The 19,757-nt window shown below is 33.8% G+C and overlaps 1 protein-coding gene across 8 annotated transcripts in view; it reads left to right on the forward strand.

The window, feature by feature from the left end:
• NAV3 (neuron navigator 3) overlaps positions 1 to 19,757 on the forward strand; it is a 772,754-nt gene that overhangs the window by 544,355 nt on the left and 208,642 nt on the right. For all 8 annotated transcript variants that reach the window (XM_074325380.2, XM_088800952.1, XM_019753171.3 and 5 more), the window contains 2 exons: positions 10,310 to 10,382; positions 12,839 to 13,022. In XM_074325380.2, coding sequence (XP_074181481.2) covers positions 10,310 to 10,382; positions 12,839 to 13,022 — 257 coding nt within the window. The remainder of the gene's footprint in view (positions 1 to 10,309; positions 10,383 to 12,838; positions 13,023 to 19,757) is intronic.

Here is a 19,757-nt window from a genome sequence, read left to right on the forward strand (position 1 = left end):
TCCCCAGATCTGTATTTAAATTGATAAGTTCATTCTCTGCACTGCCATACAGTGTTGTTTGTATTTCTCTTTTGGAATTTATCATATTATGCCTTTTATTGTGGTAATTTATGAATTGGTTTTGTCTCTTCAGCAATTTTACAAGCTCACAAAGGTAAACACCTTACAATTCATTTTTATATCCCTTCACCATCTGGCAGAGCTCTTTGCCCATAATAAACAGTCAATAGTTGCAGAATGAATTTATCATTCATTGTTAAGTGTTGGTGCCATGGTTTACATTTAATCACACACTATAAAGTTGCTATTAATTATACCCAGGTATTTAGTACTTAAATGTAATTTTTATTAAATATCCATAAGTAATGTGAAAGAAATCTGTGAATAGACGAAACATAATATAACTTTGTTAATATTGTGAAAGATGCCTACAGTTACATTTCCCGAAGTAAGTTATAACAGTATTAGAGTAAAAATACTAAAAGGCTGAGTATCATAAAACATGCAGCTTAAAGTATATGAGTTCAATATTGATCTGTGCTAATTGTAAACACTACATTTTTATGGAATATTTCATTTAACACTGAAATGAATACATATATTTCCAATACTCTAGTCCTCCTTTGAAGCCAAATTTGTGATTTAGCAATAAATATGCTCAAATTTAGCAAGCTCATCAAGGTCAAGATAAATGTACAATTATGAAACTAGAGTATCAAAAAATGTGTTTTGAAAAATGGCTTCCATTTTTCATGAGAATAGAGAAAAATATTGGAAATCAGTCAGTGCTCTTTAGAAAATACCAGGATTGTGGCTGTCTTGAAATTTATATCTGCAGCATTGAGCACAATTGCAGGCATAAATAAGTTTAATAAAAGTTTGATGAATGAATAAATGAATAGCTTGATTTTATAGGACATAAACAAAATTAAATGGTAGTGTTTCAAGTTACTAATATTAATTATACAAATAGAAACAACTCAGTTCTAAAAATATGGACTATTTCTATCGAATTTGTTTAGTGTCTTCAATAAAAAAAAACCATACACAGCAATTCATTTTCGGGTTAACGCTAACAAAACTGTGTTTTTATTGAGGCCATTGTGGTCAAATTAGGAATTTCCATAGAATCCCCAAAACCCTCAAAGCTTGGTGTATCCATAAATTTTGAAACTCTGAAACTATTGACGTGATCTAGAACTTAGAAATTTTTTGTTTCATTTTCTTTATACAGTCAATATTTTATGGTTATCTAGCCATGCTTAAATTTAACAGGAAAAAGAGAGGCAATGTAGGTGTTCCACGCTAACAAAATGTAAGCCACAAATGGAAGAAATTGTGCATAACATCATAATAGGCAAGTAACAGCCGTGGGAGTGACTGTCCATGAGCTACAGATGTGACTATGACCTGAGCCAAATGAGAAATGTGGTGCCCACAGAATTTCTTTGTATTACTGCTTAAAAAGAGCTCAGTCTCCTTTGTTGGTTCCTCCTCTTATTTTCAGTGACAATCTCCTAGGGCTCAATATTTGTTTCTCTTTTTATATTTACACACTCTTGGTGACTTAATCTGGTCTAATGGCTATAATTGTCATCTTATGAGGATGAACCTCCAATTTAGATCTCTACTCCCGAACCTCTCAATTGAACTCCAAGTCGTGTGTGCAACTGCCCTCTCAAACTCTCCATTTGGATGTCTAACAGACTAGCCAACATGTCCAAAATTTAACTCCCTGTATCTATCTATGTATTTTTCCATCTTACTGGATAGAGACTTCATCCATCTAGTTGCTGAGGCCAAAGACCTTGGAGTCATCCTTGATTTCTCTATTGTTTTCATATACCGTATCTTCCCATTAGATTCCCTCAAAATGTATCCAAAATCTGACCATTTCTCATCATCTTCACTGCAACCACTATTCTCTGAAACACCATAATCTTTCACTTTAATTACTTGCAAAGCCACCTAACAAATTTCCATACTTTCATCCTTGCATGCCTAGAGTCTATTTTCAACAAAACAAGAGGTCAACCATATTACTTTTTAAAAAAAATTTAATTTAAGTAAAACACATAGAAGAGTGTAAATCACTAATAGAAACTGAGACAAAATGAAGTGCATAAAGCACTCCAATCTTAAGTATATAGCTCATCACTTCTTAAATATGTATTTAAACCCGTGTAATCATCATTCAGATCCAAAGAAAGGACTCTTCCAGCATGCCTGTTTCCCTGGTTCCCCTTTTCATACTAGAGCCCTCCAAAGGTCATCACTATTCTAATTTCTGTTTTCATGGTTTAGTTTTGCTGATCTTGAATTGTATGGAAGTTGAGCATCACATAGTATATACTCTTCTGTTGACTTCTTTTACTTATCTTTGTGTGAGACCATCCCAGGAAGTCATTTGCTTAATCTATAGAGAGCAGGGTAGACTGAGATTAAGAGCTAAAATTTGAAAACAAACTGATATCCAGCCAAACCCACAGACTTTCTAATTCTTATTGTCTGGGGTCCAGCACGGGGAAGTAGTATATTGTAAAAGATCTCAAAGAGCATCTAACGTGTCGCCTCTGGATCAAATGATTTGTTGTTGTTGTCATTCTTCTTCCCTCTACACTCATTTCTTCCATAAGGACAAGGACTGATGAGCCACCACTCCTGTCCTCCATTCTTCCTCAAGTATGAACTGAGAATCTATTAGATACCAAGCACCTTGCAAGGTTGCCGAAATTACATGAGTCAACAAAATACAGTTCCTACCTTCTGGGACTTAAAGTCTCAACAAACACATATCTTCATATCAAAAATATGCTTCAATGAATAAATAAACATACCTGTGAAAACTCAACAAACATCTCTCTATGCCCACAAACCTAATAGGAGGAGTGAGGAGAGAGAGAGAGAGATCAAGAAAAGAACGACTTAATTTTGAACTAGTAATAAACTAGTAATTTTGAAATCATTGTTTAAATCTGGTCAAATACCAGTTGCTTATTAAAGGGCTTATCCAAATTTCAACTCAGTTGCTTTCTTTTTCAAAATGATTTGTAAGTCTAGAAAATTAAAGGAGACTGAAAAGAAGAGGTGAAATTCTTTTTGAGATATTAGGCATGAGCACACAAATTGTTAGAGTAGCCAAAGAATTAACTCTGTGATTATAAACCAGTATTTTTAATATTGTTTTTATGTCAGTTAACTGATGCATTATATCCTTACAGTGACCTTGTTTCTCAGGATAATTTTCCATGTTTTTATTAGCCATTGAATAGTAAATACCCCCAAAAGAAGCACTGTAGACAGCAATGTTCTTTTTCTCCCTAGGGCAGTGTTTTTCAAATCTTGGATTACCATCCATTATTAGATCCTAAAATCCGTTAATGGATTTTAAGTGATAGATTAAACAGAAAAGAAGCAGCACAGTGACTTGAATTTAGTAAGAATAAGTATTGCTCCATAAAACTTTTGTTTCTGTTATAGTGATGCAAGTGTACATTCGGTTGTGCTATTCAAAGTATTTTTTGCTGCGGCTCTGAGTCACAGTCAAAATTTTAGAAAATAGTTTATTTAGGTACATGAAGTCATTCTAATTAAAATTTAACCCAGACTATTAGGTATTAAAATACAATTTGAATTTTGATTATTTGATATCTGATTCAAATCACAATGAGAAAAAATAGAACTATTTAATTGCTTCAATTCGATGGCAAAATCACTTTCATATCTTTGTAATTACCAAAAAGGTTTAGAGGTTTTTAATTCACAGAAAAATTGTGGTTTAGTAGGGCAATAATTATTGAAATAAAAAAAAACATTAGCCAAAATATGTTATTATGGAGTTATGAAGTCTAGGTATGTGAAGACCTAGCTGCTACAGGGGACACTGCGCCACTCACGAGTCATTTAATAAAACCAATTAGATCTTCAAATTAAAAAAAAAAATCTTCTAGAATTATTTTCAAGTACGCCTCAGATCAGGAAGCTAACCAATAAATGGCATTAACAAGTTTCTCAAAGCTATTTTCTTTTATTATATATTTTATTCCATGTAAAAAGTATAGCATAGGACTAACATCCATGATGGAATTTACAGAAAGACCATGAAGTGAAGTCGGGAAGGGATATTATTTTCCTAAGTTATATTTATTATGTTCTGACACTGTTAGAAAATTAATTTTGGCCAATAAACCTTGTTGAATAAATAAGTAAATTTTAATCAACTAACAGTTCATAGTCATATTGAAAATGATGTATTCAAATACTTATTCTGCTGCTGTTACATAACTACTAATGGGGAACTGAATTAATTATCTCAAATTGTTGGTGTTTATACTTAGTGAATGGCATATTTCAAAATATTCAATGCTTTTGATCAACAAATATGAAAGGAATACAGAGTCTATTATATGTATATATATAGATATAGATATATCTAGATATAGATATAGATATATAGATGTAGATATATGGATATAGATATATAGATATATAGATATATACCGGGGGTGCCAAAAAAAATGTATACAAGTGGACACTTTGGTCAACATTCCTCAAGCAGTAGTTCGCCATAATCAGAAGTGTCTGGATGCTGATGGTAACCACTTTGAGCACCTCTTGTAATTGCAAAAGACAAACATGACTTGTATTCATCTTTTGTTATTGGTACATATTGAGTATTACAATTTTAATAGTTTTTTTCTTTCTTAAAATGTGTATACATTTTTTTGGCACGCTCTGTATATATAAAATATATAGAGGTTGCCAAAAAAAAAATATATATATACACACACACACACACACACACAGAGGGAGCCAAAAAAATAAAATATATACAGACTATGACAAAAAAATAAAATATACAGAGGGTGCCCAAAAAATGTATACACATTTGAAGAAAGGAGAATTGTATTAAAATTATAATACTCAATATATACCAATAACAAAAGATGAATACAAGTCATGTTTGTCTTTTGCAATTACAAGAGGTGTTCAAAGTGGTTACTATCAGCATCCAGACACTCAGACACTTCTGATTATGGCGAACTACTGCTTGAGCAATGTTGACCAAAGTGTCCACTTGTATACATTTTTTTGGCACCCCTGGTGTGTGTGTGTGTGTGTGTGTGTGTGTGTGTGTGTGTGTGTGTATTTTTTTTTCTTTCTTTCTTTCCTTATTAGGGGCCTTTAATTTTCCCTTTGTAATTTATAGTGCATGTTGAGGAAGAGTTGTTTGTCCCTAATACCCACTCTAAGCATCAGTTTATTTATGTAATTTTTTTAATGCTGTTTAAACAGTACCTGAAAAAGCTATCTTACTAACTTAATTGCAGATTCTACTTATTAACCCTTTCTGGGTCTTTCAGTGAACTAGTTTTTTCATGTATAATAAAAGTAAGTAAAATTTACGTAGTCATAGCCTATTCACATTTTGTAGTAAGTTACATATGTTTGGCCCAGAAGTCTTCTTACTTTCCATAAAAGGCATATAATCTCTATGAAGTTAATAACATTAGGTAAACATTTTTAAATATTCAATTAAATTATCTGTCTTAATATTAGGCCATAATAATTATTTGTCATGTTCCTTTAATTTATCTTTAATGGACCTGAAAAAAATAACTTTAACATAACTCTATGGATTTTTTTCTGGTCAAGATGGTAGAGTTTAAATGCTGTGCTTGCCTCCTCAAAGAACCACATCAACATTACATCTAAACTACAGAACAATCACCACTGAGAACTGCCTGAAGTCTAGCTCAACAGAAATCTTACAGCTAAGGACATACAGAAGAACCCACATCAAGACTGGTAGGAGGGGCGGAGATGCAGAATGGGCTGGTCCAACACCTGTATGCAGCAGTTAAAAATCAGAAAGGATATCTTGGCTGCAGAGGTCCCGCCAGAGGAGCAAGAGGTCCTCACCCCATACCAGGCTCCCCAGCTTAGGGTTCCATGCTGAGCAGAGAAGTCCCCAGAACTTCTGGCTGTGAAAACCAGTGGAGATTGTGGTTGAGTGAGATGGAGGGTGGCTATAGTCCTAGGAATTCCTCTTAAAGGGTCTGTGCACAGAATTACTCACTGATAGACTCTCTCACTCTGAGCTCCCATGCTGGGGCAGCAGCTCAAAAGGCACCAGGGTCAGATGATGGGGAACTGAATTGTCTGGCTAAGGGCAAGGGCTAAAGGAGCAGCTTTCTCCCAGACAGAAGTACAGGCAGAATCCATTATTTCTCTATTGTGCTTCTTCATTCCGATGTGCAGATGCAGGGGACCACCATATCTGAGTCTCCATCAACCTGGCTAACATTTTTCACCCCACCATCATTATTCCCTGAGACCCCTTCCCCACCCAAATTGAGGGCCCACCCAAGCCACTTCCAGTGGCTTTTCCGTACAAGTAGCCTGTCTTGGTTCATGCTCTGGACTTTCCTAAAATTTCTCAAAGATTCTCAAAACCCAAACAAGCAGCATCTGGCTTATGTGAGAGCCCTATATCTCATGCTGAGCAGCCCCAAGCTCAGCACTTACAGCAGCTGGCTTTGGTTCACAGGTTGGCTGATCACAGGCACCTCTAAGCACAGTGGAGGTGGCTGCCACCTGTGGATTGCATTTTGACTCATACCAGGTGGCCCCAGGCAGGGAACAAGCAGCAGCTGAAGTTGGCCTGTGGTGGGGTCCGTCTTAGGAGGCCACAGGGCTGGCACACCTCGTGGCCAGCTTCAGACCAAGGTGTAGCACCACCCAGGTGCCTCCATGGGCAACACACCCAAAGAGTAGACTGGCAGGCATCAGAGACCTGCTAAAATGAATCCTGCTTTATAGGGTCAGCCCCTGCATTACAGCTTCTCCTCTGTAGTCATAGCCAGTCCTCACAACCAACCAGCCTGAGCGTCAATCCCTCCCACTGAAGTCCAAACAGCAACCAAGTTTCAAATACAACAGGAAGGCACACATAACCCACATAAGAAACACACCTACAGCACCAGACTGAGGTGACCAGGGAGACTGTGCCACTCAATCCCACAGGACACCTACTATATAAGTCCACAAAAACACGGGGCCAGTCAAAATGGGGAGACAAAGAAACATGTCCCAAGTGAAAGAACAGAACAAAGCACCAGAAAAAGAATTAAACAAAATAGAGACAAGCAGACTATCAAATGTGGAGTTATAAGGATGCTCAGTGATCTCAGGGAGAACTTCAAGAAAGAGATAAGAAACACAAAAAAGAACCAGTCAGAAAGGAAGAATACAATAACTGAAATAAAGAATACATTAGTGGGAATCAACAGTAGATTAGATCAAGCAGAGGTTCGAATCAGTGAATTAGAAGTTAAAATAGCAGAAAACATCCAATCAGAACAGCACAAAGAAAAAAGAATCCAAAAAAATGAGAACAGTCTAAGGGGCCTCTGGGCTAACATCAAGTATGCCAACATTTGCTGCGATTACTGGGATACCTGTAGGGAGAGAGAGAGAACAAGGAATTGAAAGCCTATTTGAAGAAATAAGGATGGAAAACTTTCTTAACCTAGAAAAAGAAACATACAAGCCCAGGAAGTGCAGAGAGTCCTAAACAAGATGAACCCAGAGAAGGCCACACCGAGACACATTATAATTAAAACGCCAAAGGTTAAAGACAAAGAGAGAATCTTAAAAACATCAAGAGAAAAGCAGATAGTTACCTCCAAGGAAGCATCCATAAGAATGTCAGTTGATTTCTCAAAAGAAACTTTGCAGGCCAGAAGGGATTTGCAAGAAATATTCAAAGTGATGAGAAGCAAGGATCTACAACCAAGAGTGCTCTACCCAGCAAGGCTATCAATTAGAATTGAAGGACAGATAAAGAGATTCCCAGACAAGAAAAAGCTAAAGGAGTTCATTACCACCAAACCAGTTTTACAAGGGAAGTTAGAAGGATTTCTTTAAGAAGAAGAAGAAAAAAAGATAAAAATTATGAATAATAAAACGGCAATAACTACATACTTATCAGCAATTACTTCAAATGTAAATGGATTAAATGTTCCAATCAAAAGATAAGGTGGCTGAATGGATAAGAAAATAAGACCCATACATGTGTTACCTACAAGAGATTCACTTCAGATCCAAAGACTGAAAGAAAAGGGATGGAAAAAGATATTTCATGAAAATGGAAACAAACAAACACAAAAGCTGGGGTAGCAATACTTATACCACGCAAAATAGATTTTAAAACAAAGGCTATAACAAGAGACAAAGAAGGACGCAGTGATCCTACTTCTGGGTCTTTGTTTGAAGAAACCCAAAACACTCCTTTGAGGGGACATATGAATCCATATGTTCATTGCAGCATTATTTACAATAGCTAAGATATAGAAGCAACCTAAGTGTCCATCAACAGATGAATACATAAAAAAAGGATGTGGTACATACATATAATGAAATATTACTCAGCCACAAAAAAGAATGAAATCTTGCCACCTACAACAACATGGGTGAGTCTAGAGGGTATTGTGCTGAGCATAGTATGTCAGACAGAGAAAGATTCACTTATATGTAGACTCTAAAGAACAAAATAAACAAAACAGAAACAAACACAAAGATACAGAAAATATTTCGATGATTGTCAGCTGGGAGGGGAATGAAGGGTGGGTGAAAAGGAGAAGGGATTAAGAAGTACAAATTGATAGTTACGAAATAGTCATGGGGCTGTAAAGTAAAGCATAGGGAATATACTCAATAATATTGTTATAAGAGTGTATGGTGTCAGATGGCACTATATATATCGGGGTGATCACTTCATAAATTTTATAAATGCCTAATCAACTGTATTGTACCCCTGAAAATAATACAATATTGTATGTCAACTGTAATTGAAAAGTAAAGTGATTATTTAAAAAAAAAGAAAAAGAGTACCTCAGGTGGATATAGTAGAAATCCAGTTTGGCCCATTTCTTCTTTCCTCCTTCTTTGTTTCCTTGTATAATCTTATTTTCTAGTAGCAGAGTGAAATGTGAAGAAAAGAAAGAATTTGAAGTATATTTCAGCACCATAGCCTTACTGGATATTCAGATGCTGATTGGCAAAACAAAGTCTGTTTTGTCATGTTGTATTTAGCATCTTTAATCAATTATTTTTTCAGTAGATTAATTTCAGTGAAACTTACTTTGAATGAAACATTGTGAAAGTGAATTTTCTCAAAGCAACTGTGTGATCATTTTCAAGCAAAGAGCATCTCATTAAATATTACTATTTAAGTTTTACACAAAATTACATCTTCAAAAGGAACATAAATAGTTGTCCATTTGTATAAGGAAAGATTCTTGAATCTCTTTTTTTCTTTTAATTAATTAATTAATTAATTTATTTATTTATTTATTTTGAGACATTTTGACTTTACTATGAAGCTAAGCTAGAGAGGACATTGGCAGAACTTTGTACGGCCTCATGCATAGCTTTTGATGAGAATATAATGGGACAGAAAACAATGTCTCGACAAGTATTAACTTTAAATCTCCTACTTAAGTATTTCAAAATTTATGGAATACCAAAAGCCCGTACAGAACTGGAACATTCAGCCTTCTTACACTCTTAAAAAAAAGTTTTAGATGTTTAACTTTGCTGTATAACACCATGGCCGATATTGAAATAAACTTTTGAATTAACATAAATCAGTCATTTGTTTTTGTGGTTGTTGTTTGTCACACTTTGTTGTTACAAGCTGGTTATCATATTGAACTATTTAAAATCCATGATATCAATGTTTTAAATTACAAAGACAATACCTATATTTAGTCAGAGAATTACTCAACTGTAGAAATGCAAATGCAGTGTTTAAAATAAAGGCTTGCTATAGTCAAGGATGAAAATATGCTTCATTTCTTTCATGTTGTATCAAAACTTTGTCCATATTATTTATCTTTCAGCATGTTTATCAGATATTACTGGGTGAATCTCAATTACCCACATCCCAACATTCTAAGATACATGAGCAACAATCTCCTGTATAGATGATTTAGTTGTGACTCATTTGTGAAGCAATCTCATTTATGGATCATAAAAATCTGATTTTATGTTAAGTAGGTGGGTTGCTAATCTGTAAGAATTCCATTCTTGATAAGGTCTTTATGAATTGTTTGTAAGTACAGAACTGGACAATGCAAGCTTTATATTCATTTCTCATTTAGCCAAAATAATTCTAGTAAAACTCTGGTAAAGATCTCTAGTATGAAATGAATGTAAAGTATTCATTCTTTCTCTCTGGTTTCACTAGCTCATTTATTTATTTAAAATCCTCTAAGTTGCTTTTTCACTGCTTTTCATGTTACAGATTGAAAATGTTGATGTCTGCCTTAGTTTTCTAGCAGCCAGAGGAGTAAATGTTCAAGGTCTATCGGCTGAAGGTAAGAAAAAGCACACTTGTCACAAATGATATCCAAATGTATAAAATATTTTTTTCATAATGCAACAAATGTAAAGTGGGAGTACATAATACAATAACGGAAAGCAGTAAAGTTTCTACAGTAGTAGAAACATAAATGCAATGGTTATGATATGCTTTAATTATTTAGATATGTTCCATATTTTGCCAAAATTGCTCTTTACATGACTGAATATATGGGCTGTGGCAGGTTAACATCTTTATGTTATTACGGGTGTCTCATATTTTCAGTCTTAAGTAGAGGAATGTATAGGTAGGTAATGCTGGATACTACATGAACCTAAATACAGGTAACAAGAGTAAAATTAATGTTCCAATATTTTATCAATAATATTTCTATAATATGATCAAGTTCGTAGTCCTAGTTTAAATATTTGGTAAGTCTAAGTAAGTTATCATGAGCTCTTAAATAATTAGTACTAACAGTATCTAATAACTGTTATATGTAAAGGCTTTAAAATCATTAAAGGTTTAAAAGATTATCACTAAAATTGAAGTATAGAAAAGTAGAAAAAGACTGATATACTTTTATCATTTTTCTCTGAATCTTTTTCTTCTACATATATTATTTTAGAAAAAAAATAAGTAGTGTTATCAAAAACCAATTTCTAATATTGTGAAATAGAAGGTTCATTCAGACCTGTATCAACAACCACTTTTAATTAGAATATTAATTGTATATAAAAAATTCTGCTAGCTATTGTTAAACATTTTGACTATTTAGGTTGGTTAATGTTTTTACTACAATGAATTTGCTCTGAAAACCCTTTTCCCCCACAGATACTAGAAATATTAGATAATTCTCAGTTTTTTAAATGTTGCTATCTTTGGGAAAATGGGAATTCTGTGGCTTTTGAAACATAATCAACATTTAGTAAAATTATTGATATTTCCCAATTTTTTTCTATATTTAAATTTTATTTTATATTTTTATCATTTATGTTTAAATTTTATGTTGTATACCATTAAATTACACATTTAGTGGCCAGAAGTCTTAGGCTAAAACCTAACTGGTGGTTCTGTTACTTAGAATAAAATTCTCCCAGGATAATATTTTACTTTCTAAGTGGTTTCTAAACAGGCTAGAAATGTTACCATTCGTTTTGGTTTGTTATATCTCTTCCTTCTCACATGACATCCTTTATTAAAATAAACCTTTTGATTTTTATTTATCTTCTAAAAATATATGAGTGCTCAAAATGATTTTCTAAATTAATGAAATATGCATAGTAATAAGACAAAAAAATCTAAATATTTTTTACGATCATTCAGGTTTATGAGAGAAAATTAATACTTTCTCACTGTAGCCTCATAATGATTGAGTGAACTCTTCTATAATATGGCAACTGTGAGGAAGGTTTGGGGGAAATAAAAAGAAGAAAAACTCAAGCTTCATTTTATATGAATAATCCCACTGCATAGTTTGTGTGGCATTAGGAACCATGAGAGAACAAGAAATATAAATAGTTTATTAATGTTCATAAACTCCAGAAAGGAGACATAAAACCTTGACCTTGTAGGAGAATGTATTTTATTGGCAATATCAAGTTTTATTTAAAATATGATTACAGGTTGCATAACCTTATTTCAAGTTTTACTTCCATCTCTTTTCCTAATTTTAAAAACTATAACTACAAGAGAAAAACCTAGGCTCAGATTGTAGCTTTCTTTGTGCATTTAATTTTTTATTCAGTATTAGAAATATTTACACAGGAGGCCATGTGTTGGAACTAGGATTTCCGTTTTTATTTATCCAATTATATTATCTAAAGTCATGACTAAGTTGATCTTTTTTATTTATTGATATGTAACAAGAATTAAAAATAAATGAATCAAAGCATTAAAAATGGATACCTATGACATGATTTGAAGGAGTGTGGAGTGCTATAAATTCAGTTGCTATTATGAGGTGCACCCACACCACCAGTATTTACAATGCAGGACAACCGACATTTAAGTGGCTTTCTGTGGTTCATAGCCACCACTGTGTTGGTAAGAGCTGTGTGCATTTCTGAGGGAAGCAAAGTGCTAAGTCAAATGATTGAGAACCTATCCATTTCCTGAGAGCCTATCCATTTCCTGAGAGCCTATCCATTTCCAAGAAGCAGCTAACTCTAGAAAAATCGTAGTTCAAGGTCAGCAAAGAGCAGAACTCAAGTAAACTTTGTTCTCTGTACCCTCCATCCTCTCTCTCTCTCTCTCTCTCTCTCTCTCTCTCTCTCTCTCTCTCTCTCTCTTTCAATGTTAGCATATTTCAAAAATTTATATTTGCTTGAATCTGTGACTGAGAGAATCAAGTTGCCATTCTATCTTCAGAGATTTAGTCCATGAGAGTGGCACCTAGAATTTCATTGGTGAAAAAACAAAACAAACATTCATTTCAGATGATACTGTTTTTCTATTTTCCCTTTGATACAGAAATAAGAAATGGAAACTTAAAAGCCATTCTAGGACTGTTTTTCAGTTTGTCTCGCTACAAGCAGCAACAACACCATCAACAACAGTATTACCAGTCCTTGGTGGAACTGCAGCAGCGGGTCACTCACGCATCTCCTCAGGCCGAAGCCAGTCAGGCCAAAACCCAGCAAGATATGCAGTCCAGGTAAGGGAGGGAAACAAGGGATGTGTTTAAAATTAATTTGTCCATATGCAACTTGTGTTTAATACATTATTGTTTGCAATTTTGAAAAGTATGTTTATACAGTTCTATCAATGTGATGGGATTATTTGACTAACTTTATAGAAGTTAAAACCACTTTTGGTTGGATGAATGACATGTATCACTTTTTAGGTGCAATATTTGTATTTGTTTTCTAAAGATGTGTTTGTGTCAAATTCTGTGAAATGTCTTTCTTGTAAGTAATATGGCAGTTATTTCCTTCTGCAAATTATTTTATTATTTAGAGTGTGCTATTGAGACCTAGTCTCCAGTTGTGTAGTTATCTTTTGTTGGTACTTTTGATCAGTTGCATCTCTAAATCTCGTCAAAAGTTTGAGGTCTGAAAAACATAGTTTTTTGAGTGTTTGAGAACATACTGTTTTTGATGTGAGGTGTGTGTGTGTGTGTGTGTGTGTGTGTGTGTGTGTGTGTGTGTGTTGTGTGTATGTATTTATATACACACATAAATATGTTTGTCAGATGTGAGTCTATTGGTACATGTAGACACAGCCTGGGGTGGGGTGCTGATAAATCATGGCAACTTTCTTCCCTCTTCCATTACTGCTTTTTTGTTTTGTTTTGTTTTCCAATTTGGAATCATACTAGTCAGGTTCAACAAGAGAAAAAGAACAAGTAAGAGGTATATATTAAGAGATTCATTGTGACGAATTGGTTTTCATGTTCCTGAGTGACGTGGACAAATCCTTAGGCAGCCAGCAGGAAGGACAGGCTGAAACTTTCAGCCTAAGCCCAACTGCTATTCACAAATGGAATTTCTTCTCAAGGAATCTTCAATCCTGCTTTGAAAATCTTTCAAGTGATGAATCAGGCCCACCCAGATTATCTAGGGTAATCTCCCTTATTTAAAGTCAACTGCTATGTTGACTTTAACCATATCCATGAAATACTTTCACAGCTACACCTAGACAAGTGTTTGATTGAATAACTAGGACTGAATGAACGTAGCCAAGTTGACAAATCAAAAAATGATCATAGAATGAAATGAAGTTAACAAGATTCACGAAAACTGCTCATTCATTTCTAATCAATGACCAGGGAATCACGTAGTTTCTAGCTCTACTCCATCAATAGCTATGACTATTTTTCTTAAGGAGAGAGAATATATAATGTGAAAATACTCTTCATCATCTTTAAAAATATATACATGTATCAAACACATGTAAATATTTAAATTTTTCATCTTAGAATCCAAGACTGAGCCCTAATAATACTGAATTTGCCTTGAGCTTGTTTTTGATAATTAGCATTGACTCAAAGGTCAAAATAAAATTTCAAACTACATTCACAAATCCCCACCCCCAGCTTACTGTCAAATATTCAATAGTTCTAAAATCTTCTGTTCTTTCACCTATCAACTAGCTCTTACTTCATATTAAGCAATATTTCTTCCTCTATATAACCATGTAAACTCTATTCCCTTTGGCAGATTTTACTAATTAGTGATTAATTAAATCACTTAAAATAAATCATTGTTTTACTGAAAAATAAAGAGTATATTACAAAGTCCATGGAGTGATATTTGTCATTACTCAATAATGCAGATGTGCTTCTGTTTAAGCTCATCTTTGCTTTTGTGATGTCAAGTGAAATTGTGCAGGAATCAGAGTGAAAAAAATTTTTCCAAGAACAGTGTAAGTTCTTTGGCTTTCTTAAGGATTGAGAGGGAAGAAAAAAGGAAATATTTATTTTTTATTTTTTTATTTTTTGTTGGGGGTTGGTTTGTAGATAGAGATGTAGATTTTGAAAACTGCCAGACATAATATTTCCTAGAGTTTGTTTAAAGCTATTTGAATTGACAAGAAGCAAGAATAGTAGCTGAAAAAATATAGGAAGTAAAGTGGTATTATGCAAAGCATGTTGACTCTGGAAGTGATATGGAATATCTTTTGTCATTAATTTCCCTCATTCTATTTCTGTATCTGCCATGTGTAATTTCTTGCCCAGAATCTCTCAGTGGTTATGACCCTTTTGGAGAGATGTTTTTTGTTTTTTTGTTTTTTTTCTATTCTTGCTGGATATCCATGGACGTTCAGAAACAGTATTATATTTTAAAATATAGAGCTGTATATATTAGTCATGGTAATGTTACATTTTTTTCATTGAAAGGTTATGAAAAGTATTCTTTTCGCCAGTGTCCTTTAAGACTGAGGTACTCTTAAACAAGGTTTCTCCTGATAAATTGTATTTAATTACTTTTTGGATTAATAATTAATAAATGTAGAGTACTTGCTACATTAAATGTAGTACTTAGGACCCTGGTATAGAGGAACTCAAGTCTTAATTTTAATATTTATTATAGGTTTTGGAGAATATTATGTTTCAGACAGTAATACTTCCATTCATATAGATTGGGTATAGTGAAATAGTCTATGAATTAGAATGTATGTGGACTTATATTTAACAATCAACGTACTTCAGCATTTTTCAAAAGCCCTTAGTGATAATATGCATAGAGAAGGAACATAGTGTCTGTATAATGGAACCAAGATAATTAATGCAGAAAAAGAATTCCCGTGACACATTTATCTTCATTTGCTTCAGATGTGAGTCATAAATCATGATTATGGAGTCTTTCTATTGATTCCAAACCTCTTTCCAAGTGAATAGTGCAAATGACTAGTTGCTGTACTCTTTTGGATATTTAGCCAGAAATTGTTCTAATATTTTTCTTTGTAGATTAATAAAGAAAAAAAATTAAGTCATATGTTTTCAGAGTGAGTGAGTGTTTTTCATATGTTTTCTTTGTTTATTTAAAATAAATTGGCATAACTATATAAATTTCCACAATATTTATTTTATACATTAAGAATTGCTAATTTGGTTTTGCTATTTTGAAAATAACTCCAAATGTTTTCAGTCAATTTGATCATTTTTTATTTAAACAGACATTTTGATCTAAAGGTTAACAAGTAAAACACACAAGAGAGGAGAAAATAAAAAGTGGGTCCAGAGGAATAGCATGTGGGGAACAAACTCTCCTCTCCTGGGCTCTCGGCTTCCTCTCCACTCCTGTGTGAATGTGTTTGTGGGGGTGTGTGTCCTGTTGAAGTAGCAACTACAGCTCTAGTTATTAAGAGCTCACTCTTAGACTCAGACTGCCTGCGCTTGGATCCAGTTTAACCACTTCCAGCTGTGTAACTTTGGGCAACTTACCCAACCTCCCTGTGCTTCAGATTCTCAGTTGTTAAAAGGGAATAAAAAACGGCACCAAATCTCATGAGGTTTTGAGGGTTCAGTGGGTCGGTACATATAAAACACTCTGAACATACCTGGCACTTTTTACTCCCCTGCTCAAGGCCTTGCAGTGGTTTCAAATAGCCCTGCCTTTCTGCCATCTTAGGAAATGTCCGCTAGTTGATTCCTTTCCCTGGACTGCTCTTCCTCTGGTAGCTGCTTGAGTAAATCTCTCATCTTCAAGTCAACTGCTCAAGTGTTGCCTTCTAACTGATGCTTACCTTGACTACCATTTTAATACTACCGGCTGCCCATTGTAGTATTTTGTTGTAGTTTTCCTTTCTTCTGTAGCTCGAACCACCTCTAACTTACAATTTGTTGCTTATATTCATTGTTTATTATTGCCACTTCCTGCCCTCTGTGATTACAGAATGTAATCATTGTGGGGACAGCAATGTTTTTTATATATTAACCACTGTTGTATTCCAAGGAATTAACACGGGGCCTTACACACAGTAAGTTCTTAATAACTATTTTTGAAATGAATTAATGTAAGAATTAATGAATCTGTATTATAGCTGCTTCCAATATAAAATCGGAACACTTTATAAGATTTATAGTTACAATTGTAAGTCATTTTAAATTAAACTTGTATATATTTATAAAATTAGTATAATAAAGATAATTAAATTTGTTCTTGATTTTTTTTGTGTGTAGTCATGATATTGAACTACAGTAAGTTTCAAACTGACTCTGGGTGGTGAGCACACAATGTGATATACAGAAGATGTGTTACAGAATTGTACACTTGAAACCTATGTAATTTTACTAACCATTGTCACCCAATAAATTTAATTTTTTTTTTAAAAAGGAAAAAATATGATATATAGCGGAAGCATCCAAGATTACCCAGATGCATGAACTATTTGCTTCTATCCTAGTTGATCCCCGATGATATCTTTTTTTGGTCATTTATCAATTTATTATAGCTATTATGTTCCCTTTGCTTTCTGGCTATCACTCATTAATTTACTGCTATATGCGTTGCTACCTCTATCAGCACTGCTTCTTTACTAATTAAATATGATTTTGGTTCTGTGGGATAAGAAAACAGATTACCAAGTTTGTTATCATTTTGGTCCTGAAGCAGGTAAATAGGTGATATGAGTGATTCCTTGGGCTATGAAGGTCACTGATATGACTCCTTTCTTCACTGTCTTTTATTTTTTTTCCTTAGACAAACCAAATAAGAGAATGGATCTAGTATTCAGAAATGATGCATCTAATTCACAGCTAACTGAGCATAGTCTACCTTCAAAACTTTTTCCCCCCTTTCTGCCAACTCCCCCACCTCTGCGGTTCAAGCAGTTGTTTCCCATGCTGGTATTATGAGCCTTGCACTCATGGCAGTCGGTCATGGAGAGCTGTTGGAATCAAACTGGCGACCTTGGCGTTAGGAGCATGGCACTCCAACCACCAGAGCCAACGGGCCAGTCCTAAAAAATTTTTGCAAAAATCTTCTCCCATTCGGTTGGTTGCCTCTTTATTTTGTTGATGGTTTCTTTTGCTACACAGAAGCTTTGCAGTTTGACATAGTCCCATTCATTTCAGCTTTTACTTCCCTTGACTTTGAGGTGAAATTCATAAAATCCTCTTTGAACTCAAGATCCATAAGTTTAGTACCTATGTTTTCTTCTATGCAGTTTATAGTTTCAGGTCTTATGTTTAGGTCTTTGATCCATTTTGAGTTATTTTGGTAGACAGTGACAGATAGCAGTCACACAATGAAATACTATTCTGCCATAAGAAAAGATGAAATAGTGCCATTTGTGACAACATGGGTGGATCTTGAGATTATTATGCTGAGTGAAATAAGTCAGACAGAAAAAGTTGAGAACCATACGATTTCACTGATATGTGGGATATAAAACTGAAAACAACAGAGGAACAAGACAAACAAAGAAACAAAAACTCATAGACACAGACAATAGTTTGGTGGTTACCAGAGGATGAGGGGGGAAAAGGGTGGTAGATGAGAGTAAACGGGATCAAATATATGGTGACGGAAGAACTGACTCTGGGTGGTGAACACACAATGTGACATGTAGATGATGTATTACAATATTGTACACCTGAAACCTATGTAACTTTACTAACCATTGTTACCCCAATAAACTTTAATTTAAAAAAATATTTAATTACAGACTGGTAAAAAATATTCATGCTACAACTAATCCAACACCAAAGTATTATCTTTAAGATGCCCAGATTACTAATCAATTTTGTTAATAAATAATATTAATGTAAAAATTTCTCTCATCAGTATAGTTTAATGTTATAAGGAGAAAATACTATTGAAAGCCACATACTTTGAATTATTCCTAATGGTCTTGTTTATATGATTTAAATTGATGACATGTGAAGGCAAGCTTGTTCCTTGCCCACCAATCTCTTTTATCATTTGACTTGACTGACCCACTTGCAGTATTTGTATTAAAATAAATGTCAGACTTGAATTTTAAATTTCTTAAATCCTTCATAGGGAAATACTTCATAATATTTGGAATGATAAAGACTTGATTAATAAAATCATCAATTCTTAAACAGTTGAATATATTTAACATAAAACAGGTTATATTAGTGATCTCTGGAAGGACATTACATGGGCAAAGATTAAACATCTTGCTGTATTACATAACGTTAAGCATTCTGTTTGCATTTACTTAATGTAAAAGACAAAGCCAGCTTCTTCTCTCTTTCTGTTTTGGAAGGAGTAGATTTAAAGACCCTTTCTCTAACCACCTGGGGAAGTATGAAAAATATTTTTAATATAAAGTGATAAGTAGAAATCATAGTTATTTTTTATAGGTGTTGAGTAGGAGGTGGGGAAAATACTATGTTTCATTCTAAAAAACAAGGTAGAAATGAATTCTATAATTTTCAAACTCAGAAAATTAATTTCCATCAGTAAATATGTCTTAGGTGTTTAGAATATTTCTGCTAGTCATACTTTTTCACTTTTTTTGTTTGTTTGTTTTTTTGAGAATTAGAGTTCTAGTTGACATGAAAGGTAACAGAGAGTTCAGTTTCACCAAAACCATACACAGTGCCTGGCACATGAGACCAGCCAACAATGAGCAGACTGCATGCTGTGAATGCATAATTTCCCTGAGACTATCTCGTAGAGTTTTATAGTGAAAGAAAATTATAAAATTTAAAATGTGTTTTTCTTATGTACTGCTCTGATTATGTATGAGGTATTAGCATGATAGTATATGTAGAAGATAATTGTTATTTGTTAAAAGCTTATAAAAGGGGAAGTGATTTTCCTTAAAATGTGGGTCTTCTACTTTAATTTTGGTCCAATGACCTTTTATCCTATTATTAAACAGTTGGTAAATTTTACCAACTCACAAATAATGATTCTAGAATCACATGAACAAATACTCCATGTTTTGTAGAATTAAAACATGTAAAAAATAC

Source organism: Rhinolophus sinicus, chromosome 1 (assembly GCF_057876585.1).
Source record: "Rhinolophus sinicus isolate RSI-liver-muscle chromosome 1, RSI-T2T, whole genome shotgun sequence".
NCBI classification, from domain to species: Eukaryota; Metazoa; Chordata; class Mammalia; order Chiroptera; family Rhinolophidae; genus Rhinolophus; species Rhinolophus sinicus.